The 23,865-nt window shown below is 47.0% G+C and overlaps 1 protein-coding gene across 4 annotated transcripts; it reads right to left on the bottom strand.

The window, feature by feature from the left end:
* Positions 1-4,252: 4,252 nt before the first annotated feature.
* THEMIS2 (thymocyte selection associated family member 2) lies at positions 4,253-22,533 on the bottom strand. Of its 4 annotated transcripts, none has more exons than XM_023554414.2 (6): positions 22,403-22,533; positions 19,120-19,260; positions 16,461-16,871; positions 10,025-11,082; positions 5,255-5,396; positions 4,253-4,651 (listed from the first exon to the last, which is right to left on the bottom strand). In XM_023554414.2, exons 1-6 carry the CDS (start codon positions 22,494-22,496, stop codon positions 4,596-4,598), a joined length of 1,902 nt encoding a protein of 633 aa, XP_023410182.1. In that variant the 5' UTR covers positions 22,497-22,533; the 3' UTR covers positions 4,253-4,595. The 4 variants fall into 4 exon arrangements, 3 of the variants coding, with proteins under 3 accessions (XP_023410182.1, XP_023410183.1, XP_064137635.1); XM_023554415.2 differs by lacking the exon at positions 22,403-22,533 and adding an exon at positions 21,755-22,396; XR_010321349.1 differs by lacking the exon at positions 4,253-4,651 and adding an exon at positions 6,104-6,322 and having other exon boundaries at positions 5,282-5,396.
* Positions 22,534-23,865: the final 1,332 nt, after the last annotated feature.

Raw genomic sequence — 23,865 nt, 5'->3', positions numbered from 1 at the left:
ATGTCTGTTAAAGCAGCACTAGGTAACTAAGACAGGCTTCTTGGGAAATAAGTACTTTATTGGGTTTAGGTAGAGAAAGGATAATAAGAATTAGTATCGGATGTGGAGTAAAAGATTTGGTTTTGAAAATGCAATTGGACCCAAGCTGGAGAAAAACATACAACAAAATTCTCACACACACACAAAAGTCCAGACTTACTGGGCTGACAGAGACTGGAGAAACCGTGGGAGTATGGCCCCCAGACAGACACCCTTTTAACTCAGTACTGAAGTCAGTCCTGAGGTTCACCCTTTAAAGATTAGACAGGCACATAAAACAAAATGAGACTAAATGGGTGCACTAGCCGAGAGGCAAGAAGTAGAAGACAGGAGGGGACAGGGAAGCTGGTAATAGGGAAATAGGAAAGCTGGTAATAGGTTGAGAAGGGGAGAATGTTGACATGTTCTGGGGTTGGCAACCAATGTCACAAAACAGTATGTGTACTAATTGTTTAATCAGAAACTAGTTTGTTCTGTAAGCTTTCATCTAAAGTACAATTTAAAAAAATGCAGTTGGGGAAAATTGCGACGCTCTTACTGATAAAGTTTGAGCCTGCATCCCCAGTTTATATTCATTTATTTAGTAATTATTTACTTCTGTTACTATGTGAGTATATCAGGTACATTTTTAGAAAACACTCAAAAATAGAAATAAAAAAAGAATATTAAGAATAAATACGAAGGGATGTGCTAGTAATTCTCTCCAGTGTATCATTTTGTGTACCCCAAGGGTGTGTGCTTCTCCCTTTGGAGACTGCTGCTCAGTGGAAATCTCTAACTTAATTATAACACCTTTCTCACAACCCAGGGATTCATTCCAGAGATAAAGGAGACAAAAGCAACCTGAGGGAGTTGTCTACGGAGTGTTCATTCCCTGCCAACCCTGTTGCTCTGACAAGAAAACATTCACAGTTAGGGTTTTCAAAGTGTTTTCCTTTTAAGCCCAGCTTTCCCTACTATGATGCTGCTTCCTTTCTCCTTACTACAGCAGTTGGCCACCCAGAAGGCACCTTTTGGTAGGAACTGGTAGCCCTCTCTCCCTCCCCTTTTTGTAGCTTTGCTACTCCTCTTGCTCAATTGTGTGCTAAGAATAAATGCAAAGGTGGAAGTGAAAACTTGACATTGCACATATTGGCCTGACTGTGCCAGGGAGGACTTTGTTTCTCTCTCATTTTCTTGCCTGTTGCTCATTCCCAGAGTACTACTCTCTTCCTCACACTCCTCTTGTGCAGTTTGAATTGATCTCTTTGGAGGAGGACATGGGAACTGGTGGGCAGATAAGAATGAGGTGTCAGATACTGGGAACTGGCCCAACAGCCTGGAGTAGCTTGTTCAGTGGTCACCTGATGTGCTCCATGCTGGGGTATGGAGGCCTGGGAAGTACACTGGGTCTGGACAGCCCAGAGATGTTAGCAGGCAAAGGAAGGACGCCCAGGTACAATGCCTAGAATCCAGGAGAACCCTCCTTTGGCTCCTCAGATGGATCCTTGAGATCATTTTTTGTCTGTTTCCTGTCCTCTCTGCTGACCATGGCACTTAGTTCCATAACTGGCTTAGCCCTAGAAACCAACATCCCACCACCTCCAAGAAATGAGGCCCATGGTCTTGCCTCACTGAGCAGGCTTAGACTAACCTTGGAAGCCAAGTTAGTTCTTGTATGGGCAGAGCCTTATATATGTTCTCTTCTCTGCACTATACAGGTCGATGTGGCTGTCCAGCCAGTCTGTACTCTGCCTCCATGGTTTAGAAACAATATATTTTGAACACTGAAATGAATTCCATGGCTAGTGTGGAAGTGTGGAAAGAGCATAGGTTTTGGAGACAGGCACAACTACATGATCTCGGTCAACAATAATATGATATAATGATAGTTAATATGTTTATTGAGTACTAGACATTGTGTTAAATGCTTTACAAAAATTATTTCTTTTGATCCTTAATTCTTTGAGGTAGGTAACTATTCTCATTTCACATGTGAAGAAACTGGCTCAGGTTAAAATAATTTGCTCATTGTCAAAGTTGGTGGGTGGCAAGCTGGGATTCTCACCCAGGGTCATGCTTTCAGAGTCCTCACTCTTAACTGCTGCAGCCTTTTCCTAATCTTTAAAATCAGGCCATTTCTACTTAGGAGAGTTGAGCTTTACGTAGTTTGTAAAGGGTTTGGCACACAGGCAGAACAATAAACACTACCTGTTATCATTCATATAGAAAGTCACATGTCATTTTTATTCAATAGTTTTAGAATGAAATAATCTTGGGTAGTCACCAACAACTTGGACAATACGTTAGAGTCACCTATCAAACCTGCCAGCTTTTGGCAGCCTCAGGTCTCCATAAGATTCTTCTTTTTAAAATGGCTCCCCCTGACTTCACCAGATTTTGGGGGCAAGGTCTTAAGATTCTGCACTTGAAGCCAGGTTCAACATTCATGCAACACCCATTTTCCACATGCCTCTCAGTGTGCTCGGATGCACCACTGGAGGCACTCACTCGTCTATGCCAAGAAATTTGTACAACCGCTACCTGGCCAACCAACTGGAAGAGAACCACATTTGTGCCCATTTCAAAGAAAAGTGATCCAACAGAATGCAAAATTATCTAACAATATCATTAAAATCACGGACAAGTAAAATTTTGCTGGAGATAATTCAAAACCAGCTGCAGCAGTACATCGACAGGGAACTGCCAGAAATTCAAGCCGGATTCGAAACAGGACGTGGAACCAGGGATATCATTGCTGATGTCACATGGATCTTGGTTGAAAGCAGAGAATATCAGAAAGATGGTTTACGTGTATTTTAATGACTATCCAAGGGCATTCAACTGTGTGGGTCATAACAAATTATGGATAACATTTCAAAGAATAGGAATTTTAGAACACTTAATCGTGCTCATGAGGAAACTGTATGTAGACCAAGAGGCAGTCATGTGAACAGAACAAGGGGATACTGTGTGGTTTCAAATCAGGAAAGGTATGTGTCAGGGTTGTATCCTTTCACCATACTTATTCAATCTGTATGATGGGCAAATATTCCAAGAAGCTGGGCTATATGAAGAAGAATGGCATCAGGATTGGTAGAAGGCTCACTGACAACCTGCAATATGCGGATAACACAACCTTGCTTGCTGAAAGCAAAGAGAACGTGAAGCACTTACTGATGAAAATCAAAGACTACAGCCTTCAGTATGGATTACACCTTAAAGAAAACAAAAATCCTCAGAACTGGACCAATACACAACACCATGATAAATGGAGAACATATTGAAGTCAAGGATTTCATTTTTCTTAGATCCACAGTCAATGACTATGGAAGCAGCAGTCAAAAAATCAAAGGACGTATTGCATTGGGCAAATCTGCTGTAAAAGACCTCTTTCAAGTGTTAAAAAGCAAAGATGTCACTTTGAGGACTAAGGTGCGCCTGACATAAGCCACGGTATTTTCAATCACTTGGTGTATGCGAAAGCTGGTCAATGAATAAGGAAGACTGACGAAGAATTGATTCATTTGAATTATCGTGTTGTGAGCAATAATTGAATATACCATGGACTGCCAGAAGAACAAACAAACCTGTACAAAAAAGTACAACCAAACTAAATGGGCACACCAGCCCGAAAGCAAAGATGAGAAGGCAGGAAGAGACAGGAAAACAGGACAAACAGAAACAGGGAACCCGGGGTGGAGAAGGGGAGACTTGACACATCATGGGGTTGGCAATCAATGTCACAAAACAATTTGTGTATTAATTGTTTAATGAGAAACTAATTTGCTCTGTAAACTTTCACCTAAATTACAATTTTAAAAAAGTACAGCCAGAATGCTCCTTAGAAGCCAAAATGGTGAAACTTTGTCTCACGTACTTTGGACATGTGATCAGGAGGGACAAGTCCCTGGAGAATTACACCATGCTTGGTAAAGTAGAGGGTCAGTGAAAAAGAGGAAGACCTTCAACAAGATGAATTGACACAGTGGCTGCAACAGTGGGCTCAAACATCAGCGGTTGTGAAGATGGCGCAGGACCAGGCAGTATTTTGTTCTGTTGTACATGGGGTCACTATGAGTCAGAACCAACTTGACGGCACCTAACAACTCATGTGCTAGGTGCTAGGAATAGAGAAATGAAGAAGACATAGTCCTGTCCTCTCAGGGGCTCAGAGCCTTGGTGGGGGAGGAAGGTAGCAGATACAGAAAAAGGCACTCATGATACAGTGTGATCAGGACCAAGCCCACTTTACTGGGTGGCAGTCAGCACAAGGTGGACTGCCACTTTAATTCCTCTGCACTAACCGGTAGTTTCGAGACTGAGTAGAACCCAGTTGGATATGAAAGCTCCAAGGCTGAGGGGGTCATGTTAGGTGCTGGGCCCAGATGAGCCAGCCCTCAGTGCTAGGAGCCTAGGACCCAAGGAAAGCTGGTGCAGTGCCCATCCTGGTTCAAATCATCCCCTGGAAAGCCATTCTCTGTCTGCAGTCTGATTTCCAAGGTCTTGTAAGAGCTGGCTGGTGTCTCTGTGACTTCCTGAGAAGCACCTGATAGGAAGCATGGTTCCTTTAGCACCTAGATGGTTTTCTGCAAGCGTTCACGTATTTCTTCATATTCATGGTCTTCCTTATCTGCAAAACAGTTCAAGTCAAGGAGAATCTCTGGCCTTGGGTAAGCTCCTTACCTCTTTAGGGCACAGTTTCCTTATCTGTATAGAGAATGGGTTGGTCTAGATGCTATCTAAGGTCCTTGCTAGCCCAGGAATCACAATTTGTTCTCTCTGAACACAGCAACCTTTTCGTTGTGAATGAAACATTGATAGTTCATGACTCCACGCACAGAGATTTCTGATTCAGTAGGTCTAGGGTAAGGTCCAGGAATCTATATGATTTGATGAGCACAACAGGTAATTGTTTTGCAGGTGTTCCAGATCCCTGCTTTAAAAACCACTGTTCCATACTGAACACTTCATCCCCGGGTAGTCCTGTATGCTGCGGGAGAGTAGTATGTTGAGAGCTGAACTCGCCTTCCTCGCCAGGGCTCTGCAGCCCCTGGGGGGAGGAACAGTCCGGACCCTTCAGCCTTAGCCCACCCCATATAGGCCTATCCATCAAACTGGGACCACAGGAGGGTGTACCTGTGAGTATGGGCAGCACTGCCAGAGGTAAGGAAGCAGCAGAGGAGCTGGAGGGGAGGAGCAAGGACAAGGGTGAGCAGGGCTGTTGGGGACTCACCTGAATCCCGTGTGACCGGCTTAGTGGGGGTGAGGTTCTTGTGGGCCAGAAACATGCTGTACACATTTGAGCTGTCCTTGGAGGTCTTCATCTTGGGTTTGGGCAGGAGAGGGTGTTGCTCCAGTCCTAAGACTGGAGTAGACTAAGTGGGAGAAAAGAACAGGAATTAGCGGGGGCCCAAGCAACAGGGGAGCAGAGTCCATGAATGTAAAATTTACTTAAACTGTCACTTCCTCTGCCTCCCCTCTCTATTACTACCTTTTCAGGATAGGGTTTCTGAGGACTGTGGGTGTTTTTGCTACAAGTACATGAAATGTTCTTTGGCAGGGAAGAAAAGGATGAGGGCGAGAGACGAGGACAGGTCTAGGGGCTGGAGACAGTGTGTCCTGGAATTCTCCATGTGGGGTTTGGTCAATGTCCTTCAACTCTATTCTGAAGGGGAAAAAAGCAAAATAGAGACACTCCAGGAAACCAGTTACAGAGTCTCAGGACAGAGCGCCAGAGCGGAAAGGGGTCCCAGCAGGAAGAGAGCTTTTATTGAATTACCACGTGCCAGATCTATATGCATATCTCTCAGTTAATCCTCAAGTGATCCTCTGAGTAGCTGTTTCAATTCCCAGTTTACATGTAAGGAAACAGGCTCAGGGAGTGCTTTTTCAGACTTCACACAGGGGATCCATAGCTGGGCCATAGTTTGGGCCCAGCACCGTGTCAGTAACCTCTAAAGCGGTATTCTTTCCACCAGACTTTAGAGGGCAAATCATACCACTCTGTCTTAGTCATCTAGTGCTGCTGTGACAGAAATACCACAAGTGGGTGGCTCTCACAAATAGCAATTTATTTTCTTACGGTTCAGGAGGCTAAAAGTCCAAATTCAGGGTGCTGGCTCTAGGGGAAGCTTTCCTTTCTCTGTTGACTCTGGAGGAAGGTCCTTGTCTCTTCTGAGCCTCTGTGCCTGGGCAGTCTTCAGGTGACTTGGCATCTCTCTTCCCCCATCTCTATTCTGCCTGCTTTTGTATATCTTTTATATCTCAAAAGAGATTGACTCAATCGACAATAAAAGGTTTACTGCACACAGAAAAAAAGAAAAAAAAACATTCTTTGATGGTTACCAGGGATGGGAGAGGCAGGGAGGGAAAATTACCAAATAGGTAAAAGACACGCATTAATATTGGTGAAGGGAAAGGCAATACACAATATAGAAGAAGCCAGCACAACACGACCAAGGCAAGAGAGGACACTGAGAGGAACACAAGAACAAAGGGCAACTAGGGTAAGTACAGTAAGCATTGACAATCCTGCAACAATAGTATTAACAATAACTTACAAATGGATACATAGTTAGATACATATGCTAAGAGGTATGGGAGAGTGTAAGGGAGCACACCTACCTGCAGATAGAAGCTTGGCCGTGGATATTTCTACATACATGACTGTACGTGTTCCTCATGTATTAACATAGACAATAGAGCACACAAGGGGCACAGCTGAAGAAGCCTCCTAGGCTTGAAGGCAAAGGAGCATAGACTCAGGGGACATCTACGTCAGTTAGCACAACGTAGTTCATAAAGACAATGTTCTGCATCCTACTTTGGTGAGTAGTGTCTGGAGTCTTAAAAGCTTGCAAGCAGCCATCTAAGATCCAACTCTTGGTCTCTTCCAGTCCATAACAAAGGAGAACAAAAAAAACCAACGACTTAAGGGAGCAATTAGTCCAAAGGACTAATGGACCACATGAACCACAGTCTACATGACCCCGAGACCAGAAGAACTAGATGGTACCCAGCTACCACTACTGACCACTCTGACTGGGATCACAACAGACAGTCCCAGACAGAACACGAGAAAAATGCAGAACAAAAAGTCAAGTTTACAAAAGAAACCAGGCTTACTGGTCTGACAGAGTTTGGAGGAACCCCTGAGACTATGGCCCTAAGACACCCTTCTGACATGGAACTGAAGCCATAACTGGAAACCACCTTCCAGCCAAACAATAGACAAGCCCATAAAATAAACGACACTGGAGAAGACCACGCTCCTTAGAAAATCAATTATATGAGATCAAAAGGGGCAATATTTGCCCAAAAGCAGGGATGAGAAGGTAGGAAGGGTAGAAAATCAAGTTGAAAGGAAACAGGGAACTCAGGACGGAAACGGAGAGAGTGCTGACACATTGTGGGGAATGAAACCAAGGCCATGAAACACTTCACATACGAAGTATTGAATGGGAATCTAATTTGCTCTGTAAACTTCCACTTAATGCACAATTAAAAAGAAAGATTGATTCAAGATACACCCTACACAAATCCTGCCTCATTAACGTAACAAAGACAACACTTGCCCAAACAGGATTATAACCACAGGTGTAGAGTTAGGATTTACAACACATATTTTTGGGGGACACAATTCAATCCATAACCCACTCTCTCAATGAACAGCAGGGAGTACTGATTCCCAGAGGGGAAAAGTTACTGGCTGAAGGGCAAAAAGCAGGAACTGGGCCCAAAGTCACTTCCATCAGAAGCCAAAACTGGGACTGGGGTCTTTCAGTTCTTTGTACTGTATTCCTTCCAGCACTATGACAAGGCCTGTGTTTTAAAGGTCCCAGTCTGTTCTTTGTCCTGTCAGAAAATGACTGCCACTCTCTTGTAGATAGGAGCCCCTCTGAGGCTGAGGCTGCTCTGGGTATTCATCTTTTTAACTTCTACTTCTATCCCTCTACATATCAAAAAAGCAAAAACAAAAAACCCTGCTAGGAGTCAATTCTAACTCATAGCAACACTATAGGACAGAATAGAACTGCCCCATAGGATTTCCAAGGCTTTTTAATCTTTATGGAAACAGACTACCACATCTTTCTCCTGCACAGCAGCCAGTGGATTCGAAGCACTGGCTTTTTTGGTTAGCAGCTGAGCACTTAACCTCTGTGCCACATCCACACAGTACTAAATATAAGTTTCCTAAGATCCCCAGACCATATGCTTGTTACAGTTTGCAAAGCGCTTTTCCTATAGATCATCTCCCCTTCTCAGCAGAGCAGAATAGCTAAGAGCTCGGGCTGTGCAGTCAGGCCTGATGTCAAAGCCTGGCCCTGCCACTTGCTAGCTGTGTGACCTCAGGCAAACCTCTCTGTGCCATGTTTTCTCGACTGTAAATACAGATAGTATCAGTGACTATCAGGGATGTTGTGAGAGCTAGGTGGGACAATTCTGTGAGGTGCCTGGCTATTACGAGCTGAACTGTGTCCGCCCCCCCCCAAAAAAAATGTGTGTCAACTTGGCTAGGCCATGATTCCCAGTATTGTGCGATTGTCCACCATTTCATCATCTGATGTGATTTTCCTATGTGTTGTAAATCCTACCTCTACGATGTTAATGAAGTGGGATTAGCGGCAGTTATGTTAATCAGGCAAGACTCAATCTGTAAGATTAGATTGCATCTTAAATTCAATCTCTTTTGAGATATGAAAGAGAGAAGCAAGAAGAGAGACATGGGGACCTCATACCACCAAGAAAAGCAGCACCGGGAGCAGAGCATGTCATTTGGACCTGGGATTCCTATGCAGAAAAGCTCCCTGACCAGGGAAGATTGATGACAAGGACCCTCCCCAAGAGTGGACACAGAGAGAAAGCCTTCCCCTGGATCTGGCACCCTGAATTTGGACTTCTAGCTTCCTAGACTGTGAGAGAATAAATTTGTTAAAGCCATCCACTTGTGGTATTTCTGTTATAGCAGCACTAAATAACAAAGACACTGGCCCAGAGTAAGCACTCGATAGATAAAAAAAAAAAAAAAATTTTTTTTTTTTCGATAGATAGCAGCTAATAAAACAGCACTGTGAGAGCTACGTGGTTTTATCCCAGGTTTATTGGTACGAAAGGGATGCTCAGAGAAGGAAGGACTCATATAGGCTACAGAGTGAGTAAACTGGAGCTTAAATTAGTCTGAGTTTTTCTTTTTCCTGTCATCTGTGTGCTTCCCAAGCTTTGTATAATATGCAATGTGAAAACAGAAAAGTGGCAGTTATCACTGTGCCTAGGAGAAAATCTGAGCAGAGCCTTGCGCATGAGCCTAAAAGGAGGAAGAACATTCCAGGCAAAAGGGATGGTGTGTGCAAAATGCTGAGGCAGGAATCCTGGCATACTGAGGATGCCTGAGTCATTTGGCTGGAGCCTGGAGTGGAAAGTGGGTGGTGGAAGAAGATCCCAGGAAGGTAGAAGTGTGGTCAGACTAAAAAGAACTCTGGCTGCCATGTTAAGGGGGTTGCCCCACCCCCCTGGCAGTGGTGAGTCACTTCTGAAGGTTTCAGAAGATAGGATCGAGGTCCATCCATGACCAGGGGAAGGATTTGGGAGTGCCACACTGACCACTGTGGGGGAGAAATGGAAGCTGCTGAAACAGCTTCAAGTAAAAGTGACGCAACTTGAGCTAATGAGTGACAGCAAGGGTAGCAAAGACAGGAAAGGCACAATAAACTCGAAGTCGGAATGCTTATGTCGAGTTCAAGCTCTGCCACTTACTAGCTGTGTGACCTTGTGCTAGTCAGAGCGTCTTTGAGCCCTCATTTTCTGAAATGTAAGAATATGGATAATCATACCAACTTCAGGATCAAATAATAGGTGCAAAGTGTGCTTTAAAAGCTGCCAAGCCCAAGTCCTATACAATTCTAAGAGAGATGTGATGCCAAACAAGAAATGGCAGGACTCGCAATGATCCCAGCTCTCCCTGACAGGTGAGCCTCCTCCCTGCCCACCTCAGTTATTTTGGTACCTTGATGCCCCCCTTCTTGATGTTCTGTCTCTTCTGCCCACTGGGGCTCTGCCTTTTGGGGGGCCTGGGTGGGGGAGGTTGGCTCTCACAGGCTGATAACTTCCGAAGTTGATAGTAGAAGGCTTCTGTCAGCTCCTCCACTGCGGCTAAGGGAGGAGGCTCAGCTGGCTGGCCTGGCTGCTCCTCAGCTTCCACGACAGTCAGATCCAGCCATCGAGGAGGGATCTCAAAGCACATCCTGGGCTCAGAGTCCAGGCTGACCACCAAGAAAGGTTCTGTGATTTTCTCCTCCAGCCGCAGGCCCAGGAAGGAAGCCAGAGGGTCAGCCGGGTAGCTGGTGTCCTTAGCCACCACCTTGACCTCACAGGGCAATGAGAACTGGTCAGTCAGATCTGCCAGGCTGTAGCGCCGGCCATCATTCATTTCCTCCACAAAGCTACCAGGGAAGTTGACAGGCAGCAGAATCCTTTCTTGGTCCTCTTCAGACTCTTCTTCCTCAGCCCGGTCACTCAGCCGTTGACACACCAGGACATCTATGTCCTTGCCTTGGGCTCCACAGGCCTGGCCAGACCCAAACACCTCCAGCCGGTCACCCACAGCCAGGGAGGTGAGCTCAGGGTTCTCCTCCTCATCGCCCTCATAGTCCTTCGTGGCCACCACCCGAAGTGGCTGGCCTGGCTTGAGAGCACTCAGGAGGTCATAGGCCGTGGAGAACTCCCTTGGCCGCCGTCGCAGCTTGCCCTGGTAGGCCCCGGAGATTATGAAGTGTCTGGGCATCTTCCGGCCCTTGCTTGAGGCCAGGACCCTCCAGGGTGGTGAGGCCTGGCCGTAGATCCAGAGTCTCTGGCCTTGCCGCAAGCAGCCCGCCCATGGGCTGAGGAAGATGCGGGGCCCCTCTGGAACTTCCAGGATCTCCATGGGCAGGGGGAAGGGGCCTCGCCGGGCCAGGACCTCGCTCAGCAGCAGCGGCTGGATGAAGTGGATATGTTGGGAGGAGGCAGTGACATCCTCCACGTCGACCTCCAGCGTGGAGGGGATCTTGACGATGGTTCTGCGCACTGCGGAGAGAGGAGGTCAGCTTAGGAGTGCGCCACATGCTGCCCAAAGGAGGTTCCCTCTTACCTCAGCAAAGGACACTGGTCTGGGCTTTGCTGACCTCTTTCCTGTTTTCATCTTTTCTTTCCTACCAGCATTTTCCTACTGTACCAGGTTCCTTACCCACTCCTCAATCTGAAAACTAAATATTTATAAAAGCAGAGAGGATGGCATAGTGAACCCTCATGTACCAATCACCCAGCTTCAGCATTTAACTCATGCCCCATCTTCTTTCATCTATGCCCACCCATCTACTCCCCCCTCCAATGGATTATTGTGAATCAAAATAATCTCAGACCATCTGTGACCATTTCAGTATATATCTCTAAAAAAAAGGGATGATTAAAAAACAAGAAAAACCACAATGTTATTATCACATCTAAATAATAGTAATTTGATAATTCCTTAATATTATCAAATATCCAATCAGTTTATCTTCCTTTAAATTTAATTTAATTTTGAATATAATTTTTGTTGTGTGCCAACGAGTCAATTCTGACTCATAGAGACTCAGTGTGACAGAGTAGAAATGCCCATATGATTTCTTAGGCTGTAATTTTTTTATTTTTGTTGTTGTTGAGAATACACAGCATCTAAACACAGCAAAACATACACTATTTCAACAGTTTCTACATGTGCCATTTAGTGACATTGATTACATCCTTCAGGTTGTGCAACCATTCTCATCCTCTTTTTCTGAGTTGTTCCTCCCCCATTAACATAAATGCACTGCCCTCTAAGTTTCCTGTTAAGGATTGAACTGTGTCCCCCCAAAATGTGTATCAACTTGGCTAGGCCACGATTCCCAGTATTAAGTGGTTATCTACCATTTTGTGATCTGATGTGATTATCCTTTGTAAAACCTCACCCCTATGATGTTAATGAAACAGGATTAGGGCGCTTATGTCAATGAGGCAGGACTCAATTTACAGAATTAGGTTGTATTTTGAGTCAATCTCTTTTGAGATAGAGAGAAGCAAGCACACAGGAGAGGGACCTCATACCACCAAGAAAGAAGCGCCGGGAACAGAGCGCATCCTCTGGACCTGGTGTCCCTGTGCTGAGAAGCTTCTAGACCAGGGGAAGATTGATGACAAGGACCTTCCGCCAGAGCGGACTCAGAGAGAAAGCCTTCCCCTGGAACTGATGCCCTGAATTTCCACTTCTAGCTTCCTAAACTATGAGAGAATAAATTTCTCTTTGTTAAAGCCATCCGCCTATGGTATTTCTGTTATAGCAGCACTACATGACTAAAACAGTTCCTATCCAATCTTTCAAATTGTTGTTGTCAACTTGATCCCATATTGATAGCTCTTGAAACAGCATAATGCTCAAGGCAGACATTTTTTACTAATTAAGCTAAACAAACACTTGGTTTTAAGAAGACTTCAGGGGATATTTTTAGTTTAAGGTTTAAAGATTATCTCGGGGGAATAGTTCCAGGGGCTCATGCAACTTACATGGCACCAGGAAGTCTGGAGTCCACGAGAATTTGAAATTCTGTTCTACATTTTCCCTCTTTTCATCAGGATTCTTCTATGGAATATTTTATCAAAATGTTCAGTAATGGTACCTACGCTATAATCATTATTAGAGCAGATTGCCAGGTCTTTTCTCCCATGGAGTAGCTGATGGGTTCAAACTGCCAACCTTTCAGTTAGCAGCTGAGTGCCAAACCATTGTGCCACGAGGGTTCCTTGAATATGATTTTATAAGGTGCCTTTTCTAATCCTTTCTAGATTTAAAGAGAGATAAAAACCAAAACAAGAAAAACATGACTAAATGACTTTTTTGGAGCCCTGGTGGTGCAGTGGTTAAGAGCTACAGCTGCAAACCAAAAGGTCGGCAGTTTGAATCCACCAGCAGCTCCTTGGAAACCCTATGGGGCAGTTCTACTCTGTCCTATAGGGTCGCTGTGAGTTGAAGCTACTCGAGGGCAATGGGTTTGGTTCTTTTTTTTTTTTTTTTAAATAACTATTCAAGACCTCTTTAAAGTGTTGAAAAGCAAAGATCACTTTTAGGACTAAGGTACACCTGATACAAGCCATGATATTTTCAATTGCCTCACATGGATGCGAAAGGTGGACAATGAAAAAGAAAGACCAAAGAAGAATTGATGCCCTTGAATTATGGTATTGGTGAAGGATAGTGACTATACCATGGACTGCTAGAAGAACAAACAAATCTGTCTTGAAGGAAGTACAGCTAAAATGCTCCTTAGACATAAGGATGGTGAAAACTTCATCTTATGTACTTTGAACATGTGATCAGGAGGGACCAGTCCCTGAAGAAGGACATCATCCTTGGTAAAGTAGAGGGTCAGTGAAAAAGAGGAAGAACCTCAGGGAGATGGATTGACACAGTGGCTGCAACAATGGGCCCAAACATAGCAACAGTTTTAAGAATGGTACAGGACTAGGCACTGTTTTGTTCTGTTGTACATAGAGTCGCTATGAGTTGGAATTGACATGATGGCACCTGACAACAAATGACATGAGCAACTTGTTTCCCCCTTGGGCATTGATTAATATCCTGGTGTATAAAGCCAAGAGGTAACTTTGAAAACTATAATGAAAACTGCCCCATCACTGTGTTACTTGATCCACACCACATGGAAAGCAGGATAGAGAATACTCTCCCCATTTTACAGATAGGGACACTGAGTCTTAGAAAAGTAGTGACTTCCCTCAGGTCACATGTTGGGATTTTTGCTTTGCTCTGTGCCATATGAGCTGGTAATGATTGAAACTGGGAGATGGCACATGAGGGGCCATTATACTGTTCTGTGTTTTTTGTTTTGTTTTGTTTTTGGTTTTTTAAGGCTATAGTTACAGATTATCTGATCTGTCTCACTATCCAGGGAAGCCTCCTAAACCCATCATTAAAACACCTGGCTCCCAGACTGTGGTCTCTTATGACCATTTCCCACTAAGGGTCTACGGCTCCCTGGCAAAGAGCTAACTTCAGTTCCTGGGGAAGAAATGGTCAAAACGAGCCTGGAAAATCTTATGCCAGAAATCAAGAAAATCTATCCAAGACCATGCAGGTGTGTCAAAAGGATTAAGAAGCCAACTTGAAAAGGCTCCCACCAGCCAAAGATCAGATAATTTGAGCATCGATAATAACTTCATGGATTGAAACACATTGAAAACATTAAATCTATGAGTTGATAGTGACTTTAAAAAAATAAATAAACTATATAATCACCTTGAAGGATGCCAGGGAGCTAACTCATTATTTTAAAAGCTGGTAACAAAGGGAAAGAAGAATCTGTCCTGCATTTCCTGGACAAACACCATCTAAGAATAACCAAACACTAGATGAGTGGAAATTTCATTTTATAGAAATTTCCCAGCTATTAAGTGAAGACGGAAATGATAGGATTAAAATATCACTATTTTGCAATTCCTAATAAAATACTGGATCTAGGTAATGGTCATCATTAGCCAGTCACACCACAAAAAGAGCAGCAATGAGAAATGTGTGCCTCTTGCACTTGATCCAGTCTCTAGATCTAAGGACTCATGTACAGGTCTGCAGAAAAGAGTTAACATAGCAAGTCTGAGGCTGCTCTCCTTAGAAAAGTCTGCTTGCAACATTGGCTCTTGGCTGGCATATGGGAACCTAGATTCAGGAGGGTTCCCACCATTCTCTAATAAAATGGCTTGGTGTATCTAAATTATTCATACAAAAGACATGGTTTATTCTGAACACCTGCTTTTCTTTCTGGGAATCTGGAATTCTGGTACATGCTAGGCAGAGAGTGCCTACATGATCACCACCCCCCATAAAAACCATAGGCACTGAGTCCCTAATAAGCCTCACTGGTAAACAACAGTCCACAAGTGTTGTTACAGCTCATGCTGGAGGAATTAGGTGTGTCCAGTGTGACTCCATTGGGAGAGAGAGGACTCTTGGAAGCTTGTACCTGGTTTCTCCAGATTTCATCCCATGCACCTTTTGCCTTTGCTGATTTTGCTTTGTATCCTTTCACTGTAAGAAATCATAGCTGTCAGTATGACTATATACTAAGTCCTTCGAGTCCTCTTAGCAAATCATCAAGCCTGGGAGGGTTCTGGGGCCCCCGATGCAACAGAAAATACAGGGGACAGAGGAACATGTTAAACCCTACTACAAGGATGCAGTCAACAAAATCAAAAATATAAAAAACCCTACAGAACAAAAGGCCTAGTTTCTTCAACAAAAATTACAAGAAAAATAGAAAAGGAAAGGAAACCTATAGATTAAAAGACACTTAAGAGACATAACTGCTAATGGCAACATGTGGAGTTACGTGAATACCAATTTGAATAAAAAAAATTACAGAGGAAATTCAAACATCAAATGGATATTTGGTGATATTGAGTTATTGTTAATTTTTTGGTGTGATAATTGTATTATGGGTCTGTTTTTTAATGTTTTTTTTTTAGAGAGACATTGGAGTATTTACAAAAGAAATGATATGATGTCTGGATTTGATTTGAAATAATCAGGTGGGGTAGGATAAGGAGAGTGAGGATGGGCAGAGATGAGACAGGCCATGAGTTGGTAACTGTGATGTTAGATGATGGGGTCATTATACTACTCCCTCCCAACTTTTGCGTATGTTTTAACTTTTTTTTTTAATAAAAAAGATTTAAAATATATATGTTTTTAATAGGGCAAAGAATCCTCACTTGCTCTGTAGTTGGCCAGCAATCCTGACTCTCTCTAGGTAAGTGCCAGGGAGTGGAATCTCCAACTCTGTACTCTCGGGAAACAGTCCCCAGGGCACCCATTCTTCTTTCTGCTCAGGCATGGCCTGTGACTGGCCACATTTGGATAGCTCCTGCCTCTGTTTCACCACCCTGCTCTGCCATGCTGCCTCCAGCCTGTGCTGGGGAATGTCCTGAGAAATAACCTATGAAGCCAGCTGGGGGGTTCCCTTGGACACAGTGTCCTATCTTCAAGGACCTTCAGGAATGATCCTGCTCTCCCCCACAGTCATGAAACTATGCTGCTCCCAAGCAACTGGTCACGTTTTCACTTTATGACACTCTGTATCTTTGGGCCAGCTGCTGGCAAGCTCGAAACCCAACTTTTGCCCCATTCTATAAAGTACACCGGACCTCACCCTTACCTTACCTTATTTTCTTATCTCCTTTTACACCTAATTAATTTCCCATTTATTTGGGAACCTTTATTCTGTTATATTGTGTATGTTGGGTAAACTGCCTGGAATCCCTAGACTATCCACTTGAGAGGAGGGTCTTCCATCACAGCAGCTCCCCAGGTCCCTCCTCATCCCCCATCATCCCACCCAGTTCCCCCAGCCCACCCCCCAACTGCCTGGGCAACTCACTTTGCATGATGGCGTGGATCTCATACTGGGGCTTCAGGAATAGCGAGCTCCAGGGCAGGGTGGGGCAGGTGACGGGGCGGTCCCTCAGGGCTGGGTCCTGCACAGCCTGCAGCAGCGTCCGGGGGATACCAGGCTCCCATATCCAGAAGAGCCCCTTCTGGGACAGAGGCAGGCGCAGAGCGACCTGCTGTGTATCCGTGCTCAGGACACAGCGGGCACAGCAGGTCCCTAGGTGCATTTCCACAGCCTCGAGTAAGAGGGGCTGGTCCTCGGGCACCACCCTGCTCTTTATGGTGATGCTGTAAGTCGACATGAAGAAAATGGGCAGTGGCTTGGAGCTCTGAGTTACAGCAGTGATCAGTTCCTCTATGGTTCCATAGCTCTGAGAGGAGGTGAGGGGGCTGAAGTGGCCTGTGGGGCACAGCAGAGGGCGGGAGAGTAACTGGGTGTCAGTGGGCAGACCTTTGCTGGGGCCAGTGCCGCATGTACCACGCTCAAGTCTGGCCCTGCAGTAACTCAGCCAGAATCCCTCAAGGATAGATGCCAATAGTAGGCCTGCATCTGTACATCCGGGCTGCAGGGCTGAGGGGTAGGAGGCAGTGAGTGACAGCGTGTGAATGGACAGTGAGAGGCAGGGATGGGGCAGCTTTTCCTGAGACAGACAGGCACGGACACAGAGACTCTCTCCAGAGATACAGAGAACAGAACAGGGACATGTCCCCAGCAGACATACCAGTGGCTCTGCATTTTCCTACCTCCTGAGCCTCTATGTGTCTCTAACTTTGCCAACTTGTCATTTCCCCAGATGCCTCACCACTACTCCAATCCCACACATCCAAAACTAATCCCACTCTCCCCACATGATGTGATTATCTCCATCCTGGGCAGCGCCATTGTCCGTCTGTCCTAAACTTGAAATCCAGAAGCTATTGGCCACAGTGAGCTCTGACCCTCTACCCTTAAGTCCTATCTCACTTTTGGCTGCCTGACTGCTCTCCCCGACTCGGCTCTCCCCCCACCACATCCGTTCTTCATGTGCCACCAGACTGTCCTAAAATATCCCACTTCCAGACATTCATCATGTCTGGGATTTCACTGCCCAAAACGCACAACCTGAACCTAATCAAGGAAACATCAAACTCGGACTGAGGAACATTCTACAAAAGTACTGGTCTGAACTCTTCAAACATGTCCGTGTCAAGACAAGGAAAGGTTGAGGAACTGTTCCAGCCTGAGGGAGATGAGAGAGACAGGACCATTAAAGGCGATGTATGCTCTGGGACTGGATTCTGAACCGAGGGGAAAAGCTGCTCTAAAGGACATGATCAGGATAGTTGGTGGAATTTGAATATAGACTGCGGATTCAGGGGGAAGGGGCATCATGTCTACAATTTATTCTCAAATGGTTCAGGAAAAATATGTATATTATACACATATAGTAATATATACTCTGTGTGTGTGTGTGTAGAGGGAGGGACAGAAAGCAAATGTAGTAAAATGTTTAACATTTCATGAATCTGGATGAAGGGTATATAGGAGTTCTAGCAAGCCTTCTGTAAATTTGAAATTATTTCAAGATAAAATCAAAACCCTCAAAATGCAAACTAAAACATGTCATTTCCATGTTTAAAACCCTCAATGACTCTTCGAAATAAAGACCAAAAAAGGTTAGCACATCACACAACCCCCTGGTGATCTGGGTCCCCGCTTACCTCCCTGCCACTCATCCCTCTCCTTCCATCCGTGCCCTCACATGCCCTGCCCAGTAGTCACAATAAAGATAAGAACAAGCCCTTAGAGTAGCTTACTCTGTGTCAGGCCCTGTTCTAAGCACTTCATGCATATCATTTAATCCTTACGTCAAGCATAATTATTCCCATTTCACAGAAGAATAAGCTGAGGCACAGAGAGATCACATGAACTTGCCAAGGCCACAGCTAATAGCTGGCAAAGCTGGGACTTGCAGCAGGCTGCTGGCTCCAGGGTCTGGGCCCACGATCTACCGGGAATGCCTGCTTAGGGTTTCCTGAGCACCAAACATGGTGTGCACATGCCACTCTCTCTACCTGGGATCCTTCCTCTACCTGTTCTGCCCTTCAAACCCAGCTCAGGTGTCACCTCCCCCAGGAAGCCTTCACAGGCGCCTGAGGCGGAGTGACTCCCACACAGAGTTTTCACTAACGCTTGTGCCTACTTCACTGCTGTCCTCTCATTGTCTGTTCCTGTGTCCAGTCCCCTGCCATCCTAGAAACTCCCTGCCAGAGAGGGCTGCACCCAGGCCATCTTGTGCCCCCACCCCACTCAAGGCCTGGCACGCCATGGGTGTTGGGAAACGTTTGGTGAGTGAATGTGTGAGTGAGCACAGAGACAGACACCTGGACAAAGACGAACACAAAAAAACACAAAGAAAGCCCCAGCGAGAGGCAGACGTGGTCAGAGGCCCAAACGGAGACAGGGGCAGCCACACCAGGCTTGGCATTGTTAGCCCACATGGAGGGCATTCCTGGCCTTGAGGCTGAGCAATGGTGGGTGTGAGAGCCTTGTGTGCAAACCCAGAGGGGTGGGAGTTCATGCCAGGGTTGGCAAGCCCACAAGTGTGTGTCCACAGGCATACCTGGAGGGTGCCAGGCACTTGGGGAGACTGAGGTGCCCACCTTACCCTGGAAGTTGGGAGAGAGTTCCATGATCTCATTCATCTTCAGGTTCTCACAGATAACCTTCTGGAGGCAAACCTGGGTGACCTTAATCAGGTCCCCTGTGGAGAGGCAGCACTCATTCCCAGAAATCTCGTAGATGGAGCCTGCAAAGACACAGACTCAGCTTCCCTGTTGAACAAGGCCCAAGCGCGGGTGGCCTGTGCCCTATTCCTTAAAAAGCTCTGCTCTGCTCCACCTTGGCACACATTGTTCCTATGCCTGGAATGTCTTTCCCTGCCCTTCCCGGTCTAATGCTCACTGGCTCAGCTGTCCTCAGGCTCTCAGGTTGGCCAACCCCTTCGGTGGTGCACTTCTCTGGCTTTTTTCATATCTTCTATAGGGCTACTAGTGAGACAGATAGGGTTAACTCTGCTGGCAGAACAAAACAGCTGTTAAAAGGATTACCATCTAGAAGTAAACAAGAACCACACTCTGTGGACATGACATAAGGTTGAAACAACCTATGAATTACTATCTCCTTCTTAGTATTTTTTTCTAGTCTCTTTATGAGTTGGAATCGACTCTAGGCACTGTTTTTTTTCCCCCTTTACAGGCTACCGCATGCACAGAAGAACAAAGTGTGACCCCTGTTTAACCTCCCTGAGCCCTCCAAAGATGGTAATGTAGTGCCAAAGATCAGTGTGCTTGAGCTATATACCATAATAAGTGATGCCAAGGGCTGCCCAGAGGAGTCCATCTTGAATATCAGCGGGTTCCATCTTGGATTCCAGGTGCAGCGCCCAACCTAATTAACATGTACCACCATTCTGAGAAGTACCCGCCCCTTGAAAGAACCCCATTAAATACTCATTACTCTATTGCCTCCAAGGAAACCCTGGTGGCCTAGTGGTTAAGTGCTACAGCTGCTAAACAAAGGGTCAGCAGTTCAAATCCGCCAGGCACTCCTTGGAAACTCTATGGGGCAGTTCTACTCTGTCCTATAGGGTCGCTATGAGTCGGAATGGACAGCAGTTGGTTTTTTTTTGTTTGTTTGTTTATTGTCTCCAACGATCCCATATAAACCCTAGCCTTGCTTCCCTTTTCGAGTCAGTCTTTTGGAGAGGCTTAGATCCTTGCTGACTCCTTTTGCTTGACTCAAGCAAAATAAAGCTTGCTGAAGATAAAGTTTGTCTTTCACTGTATTCTTACTTGGGAAAAGACAAGGATCCTCTGTGTCAGATTGGCAGTTGGTAACACTAGGACTGGTCCATCTCAGCATCACTGCTGCCAGGATAAGGCCTGGCCTCTAAATAGGTGTTAACTAAAAAATGAGCAAATAATCCACTGCATCGCAATTCCCTGATTGTACAGCTATGAAATCAGGCTCAAGATCACAGAGCTAGGGTTGGTATCCAGCTCTCCAGCTAATGGCGGGGACAGAAAACTACAGGTGGGCGGGGCCTTGGAGGCCACACGACCCTAGCGCACCTTCAGTGCAACCCCAGCAGAGCCTTTATTGTCTGCCCTGAGAAACGGATGAAAACTCCACCCTTCTCCCCAAGAAAAAAAACTCAAACCTGTTGCCATCAAGTCGATTTCGACTCATAGCAACCCTATAGGAAAGGGTACAACTGCCCCAAAAGTTTCCAAGGAGCGGCTGGTGTATTCCAACTGACGACCTTTTGGTTAGCAGCCGAGCTGGTAACGTCTGCGCCACCGGGGCTCCAGTACAGATTCATAAAACACCCAGTTGCAGAGGGCTGGATTCTCCAGGCTGGTGAGAACAGCAGCTTCGGTGCTAAGCGCTTACAATACAGGGGGCCCTGTGCGAAGTGTTGAAGACGCAGCATCGCATTTAAGCCCCACGGCTTCCCTTGGAGGGGCAGTTTTTATTTCCTAAACAAACAGCTTCAGAGGGGTTGAGTTGACCAATATTGTCAGCTAATAGAAGGCAGAAATGGGCTGCAAACCCAGGTTTGTTTGCTTCCAAAACCAATGCTCTTAACCACGCAGCTGTACCGTCTTTGGGTGTCCTGCCTAGTGGCCTGCCCGCATCCGTATCGCTATCTGCGGGCTAACATTGTCAGGCCATCGACGAACCCGCGCCCCTTCAGGTTCTTTCTCTCTTATTGCCCTAACTTCAGCCGCTTCCCACCACCCCATGAACCCAGGTCAGGCAGAATGGGGAAGCTCAGTGATTGCGACACCCCCGTGTGCAGCGGCAATCGCATCGGGAGGGTGGGGAACTAGATCCTCGCGCGGGGGGCTGAGCGAACAGACCATAGGCGTCTGCGCGGAACCTCCAGAGGTACAACCAAGATTTGAACCCATATCTGCCAGAGTCCCAAGTGGACCTGGCGCGACCCACTGTGTGGCGATGGCCCGACCTGCCCCCTCGGTCTAGGACCGCACTTGACGCCTCAGAACGCTTTAAAGGAGGGTGCGGTGGGCAAGGAAGTTTTCCTCTGGTGGGGACAGGATGGGCCAGGGCATCCAAGCATTCCTTTGCTCTCTAAGAAACGGGACTGCACCCCAGCAAAGCACGTTTCGGTTCCCTCTCTCCTTCCACGGTCCCACTCGACCTCCCACAGCTCGTTCCTCCTATCCCCCCGCAAAGAGCGCCCCCCTCCCCGCCACCGCTGAGCAGCCGTCCTTTACCTTCCACCGCCTGTCACTCCCTCCCTCCTGCTCTTTCGGGCAGTTGCTAGTGACTGAACCCCTGCTAGGCGGGCTGTGGCCAGGGAGCAGATGTGCAGAGCCTCGAAGAAGCAGAGAGTCGGCTTAGGGAAGTCGTCCGAAGGAAAAGCCGTTTAAGCTGAGAACTTTAAGCTAAGAAGAGCTGGTCAAGTGGTAGGCTGCCCACTGCCAAGCAGAAGCTAAAGGACCAGAGATCGGATGGAGGGAGGGAGAGAAGGGCGTCAGGGGGCACACGGAGTGGAGGGCAAAAGACAAGCTGTCTGACCCAGCACTTGAGACAAGTGTTGGGCGTCACGGGCGCGCTAAATCGAAGTTGCCCTAAATGCTGCGGTTCCAGCCCGGCTTCGCTCCGGTCCACCTCCCCTCGGTGCCTGAGCGCAGTGACTTATCACCTCCCTTCGGGTAGGTCAGCGCCCCCTAATTCACAGAGCAGAAGCTGAGGCCGGAGAGGCTGCGTGTGGCTGCAGGTCACACGGCTCGGGCGGTGGCGGAGATGCGAAGCTGGGGCGCAGCTTCCCGGGTTCTAACGCCCTCGCAGTCCTCTGCCCCGCACTCCCGGGTTAAGCCTGGCGGCGGCGGGGCCGGGTAGGGGGCTCCGGACCCACTCACCCTGGAAGTAGACCCCTGAGCAGACGCGCAGCACACGCGGCAGGGAGGCGGGGTCCAGGGCGCGCACGAAGTCCTTCAGCGGCAACGGCTCCATGTTGCGCGGCCAGCGGGCGGGGGAGTGAGGCGCCAGCCAGCACCCCGAGAGCAGCCCCGCCGCAGCCCCGCCCAGCCGGGGCGGGGTGGGAGGAGCAGCCGAGGGGCCAGGGAGCCAGCCCGCGCAGTTGGGCAAGCCACTTCCCAGTCTCAGTTTCTTCATCCCTAAAATGGGGATTGCAATACCTGCCTCTGACTTTGGTTGTACGGTTGAGAGCGTCAGATCAGGTCCTGATGGCCGGAGGTGCTGAGTAAATGAAAGCTGACCTCCACCTCCCCAGTGGTCAGTGGTGTACCCCGTGGGTGTTGCTGTCGTTAGCCTCTGTGGAGTCTGCTGGACTCCTGGCGACCCCATGCTCAGTGGGAATTGGATCGTTGTCGTCCACAGAGTTGATTTTGGCTGGTTTTCTGAAGTAGATTACCAGGCATTTTTTCCTAGTCTGTCTGAGTCTGGAAGCCAAAACAACCCACAGCCGTCCAGTCGATTCCGACTCCTAGTGACCCTCTAGGACAGAGTAGAATTGTCCCATAGGGCTTTCAAGGCTGTAATCTTTACGGAAGCAGGCTGCCACATCTTTCTCCCACCGAGGGGCTAGTGGGTTCAGACCGCGGATCTTTTGGTTAGCAACCGAGCACTGAACCCCTGCGCCACCAGGATTCGTCTTAGGCTGGAAGCTCCTCTGATGACTGTTCAGCATCACAACAACACGCAAGCCTCCACCGACAGATGAGTGGCGGTTGAGCAAGAAGTGCACTGGCGGGAAATGGAACCCTAGTCCCCAGCACGGAAAGCCACAATTCTGTCACTGAACCACCACTGCCCCCACCCCAGTGGGGAAGGAGGAGGATAAAAGTAAAGGAGGAGCTCCAGCCGCCAAGGCCCCCACCCCCCTACCCCCAGTCAAATGGAGGAAACATGCCTGCCCTGGCCTTGCGGGTTTCTGGGTCTGATAGGAGAGACGCAACCCAGCTTCCAGGGGTTGACAGGGTGCACGCGAGACACGGCTCTGCCCTTCTCTTCAGAGGAGGGAGCTACAGCGTCACCTCTCCTAGATCGCCCTACAGGACACTTCAAGGTCTTCTACTTGGAGACCTCCAGTGATGGGAAGCTCATTACTTTTCCAGGAAACTCATACTCTCTTTGGACAAATCTAGCTAAAAATTCTTCCTTGGGCTAAACAGAAATCTGCTTGGGGGACAGACAAATCAGTTCTGACCACAAAGGAATGGGATAGGCTTTCCTATTTCCCTGCCCCCACTCCCAACCAGACCAACCTAGGTTCAAATCCCAGCTCCTCCTCTTGCTTGCTATATGACTTGAGGTAAGTCACTTTTATTTTCTGAGCCTGTAAAATAGGGGAAAGAATCTT

This window comes from Loxodonta africana, chromosome 3 (genome assembly GCF_030014295.1).
Source record: "Loxodonta africana isolate mLoxAfr1 chromosome 3, mLoxAfr1.hap2, whole genome shotgun sequence".
NCBI lineage: Eukaryota > Metazoa > Chordata > Mammalia > Proboscidea > Elephantidae > Loxodonta > Loxodonta africana.
This window is presented reverse-complemented; position numbering and strand designations above follow the sequence as displayed.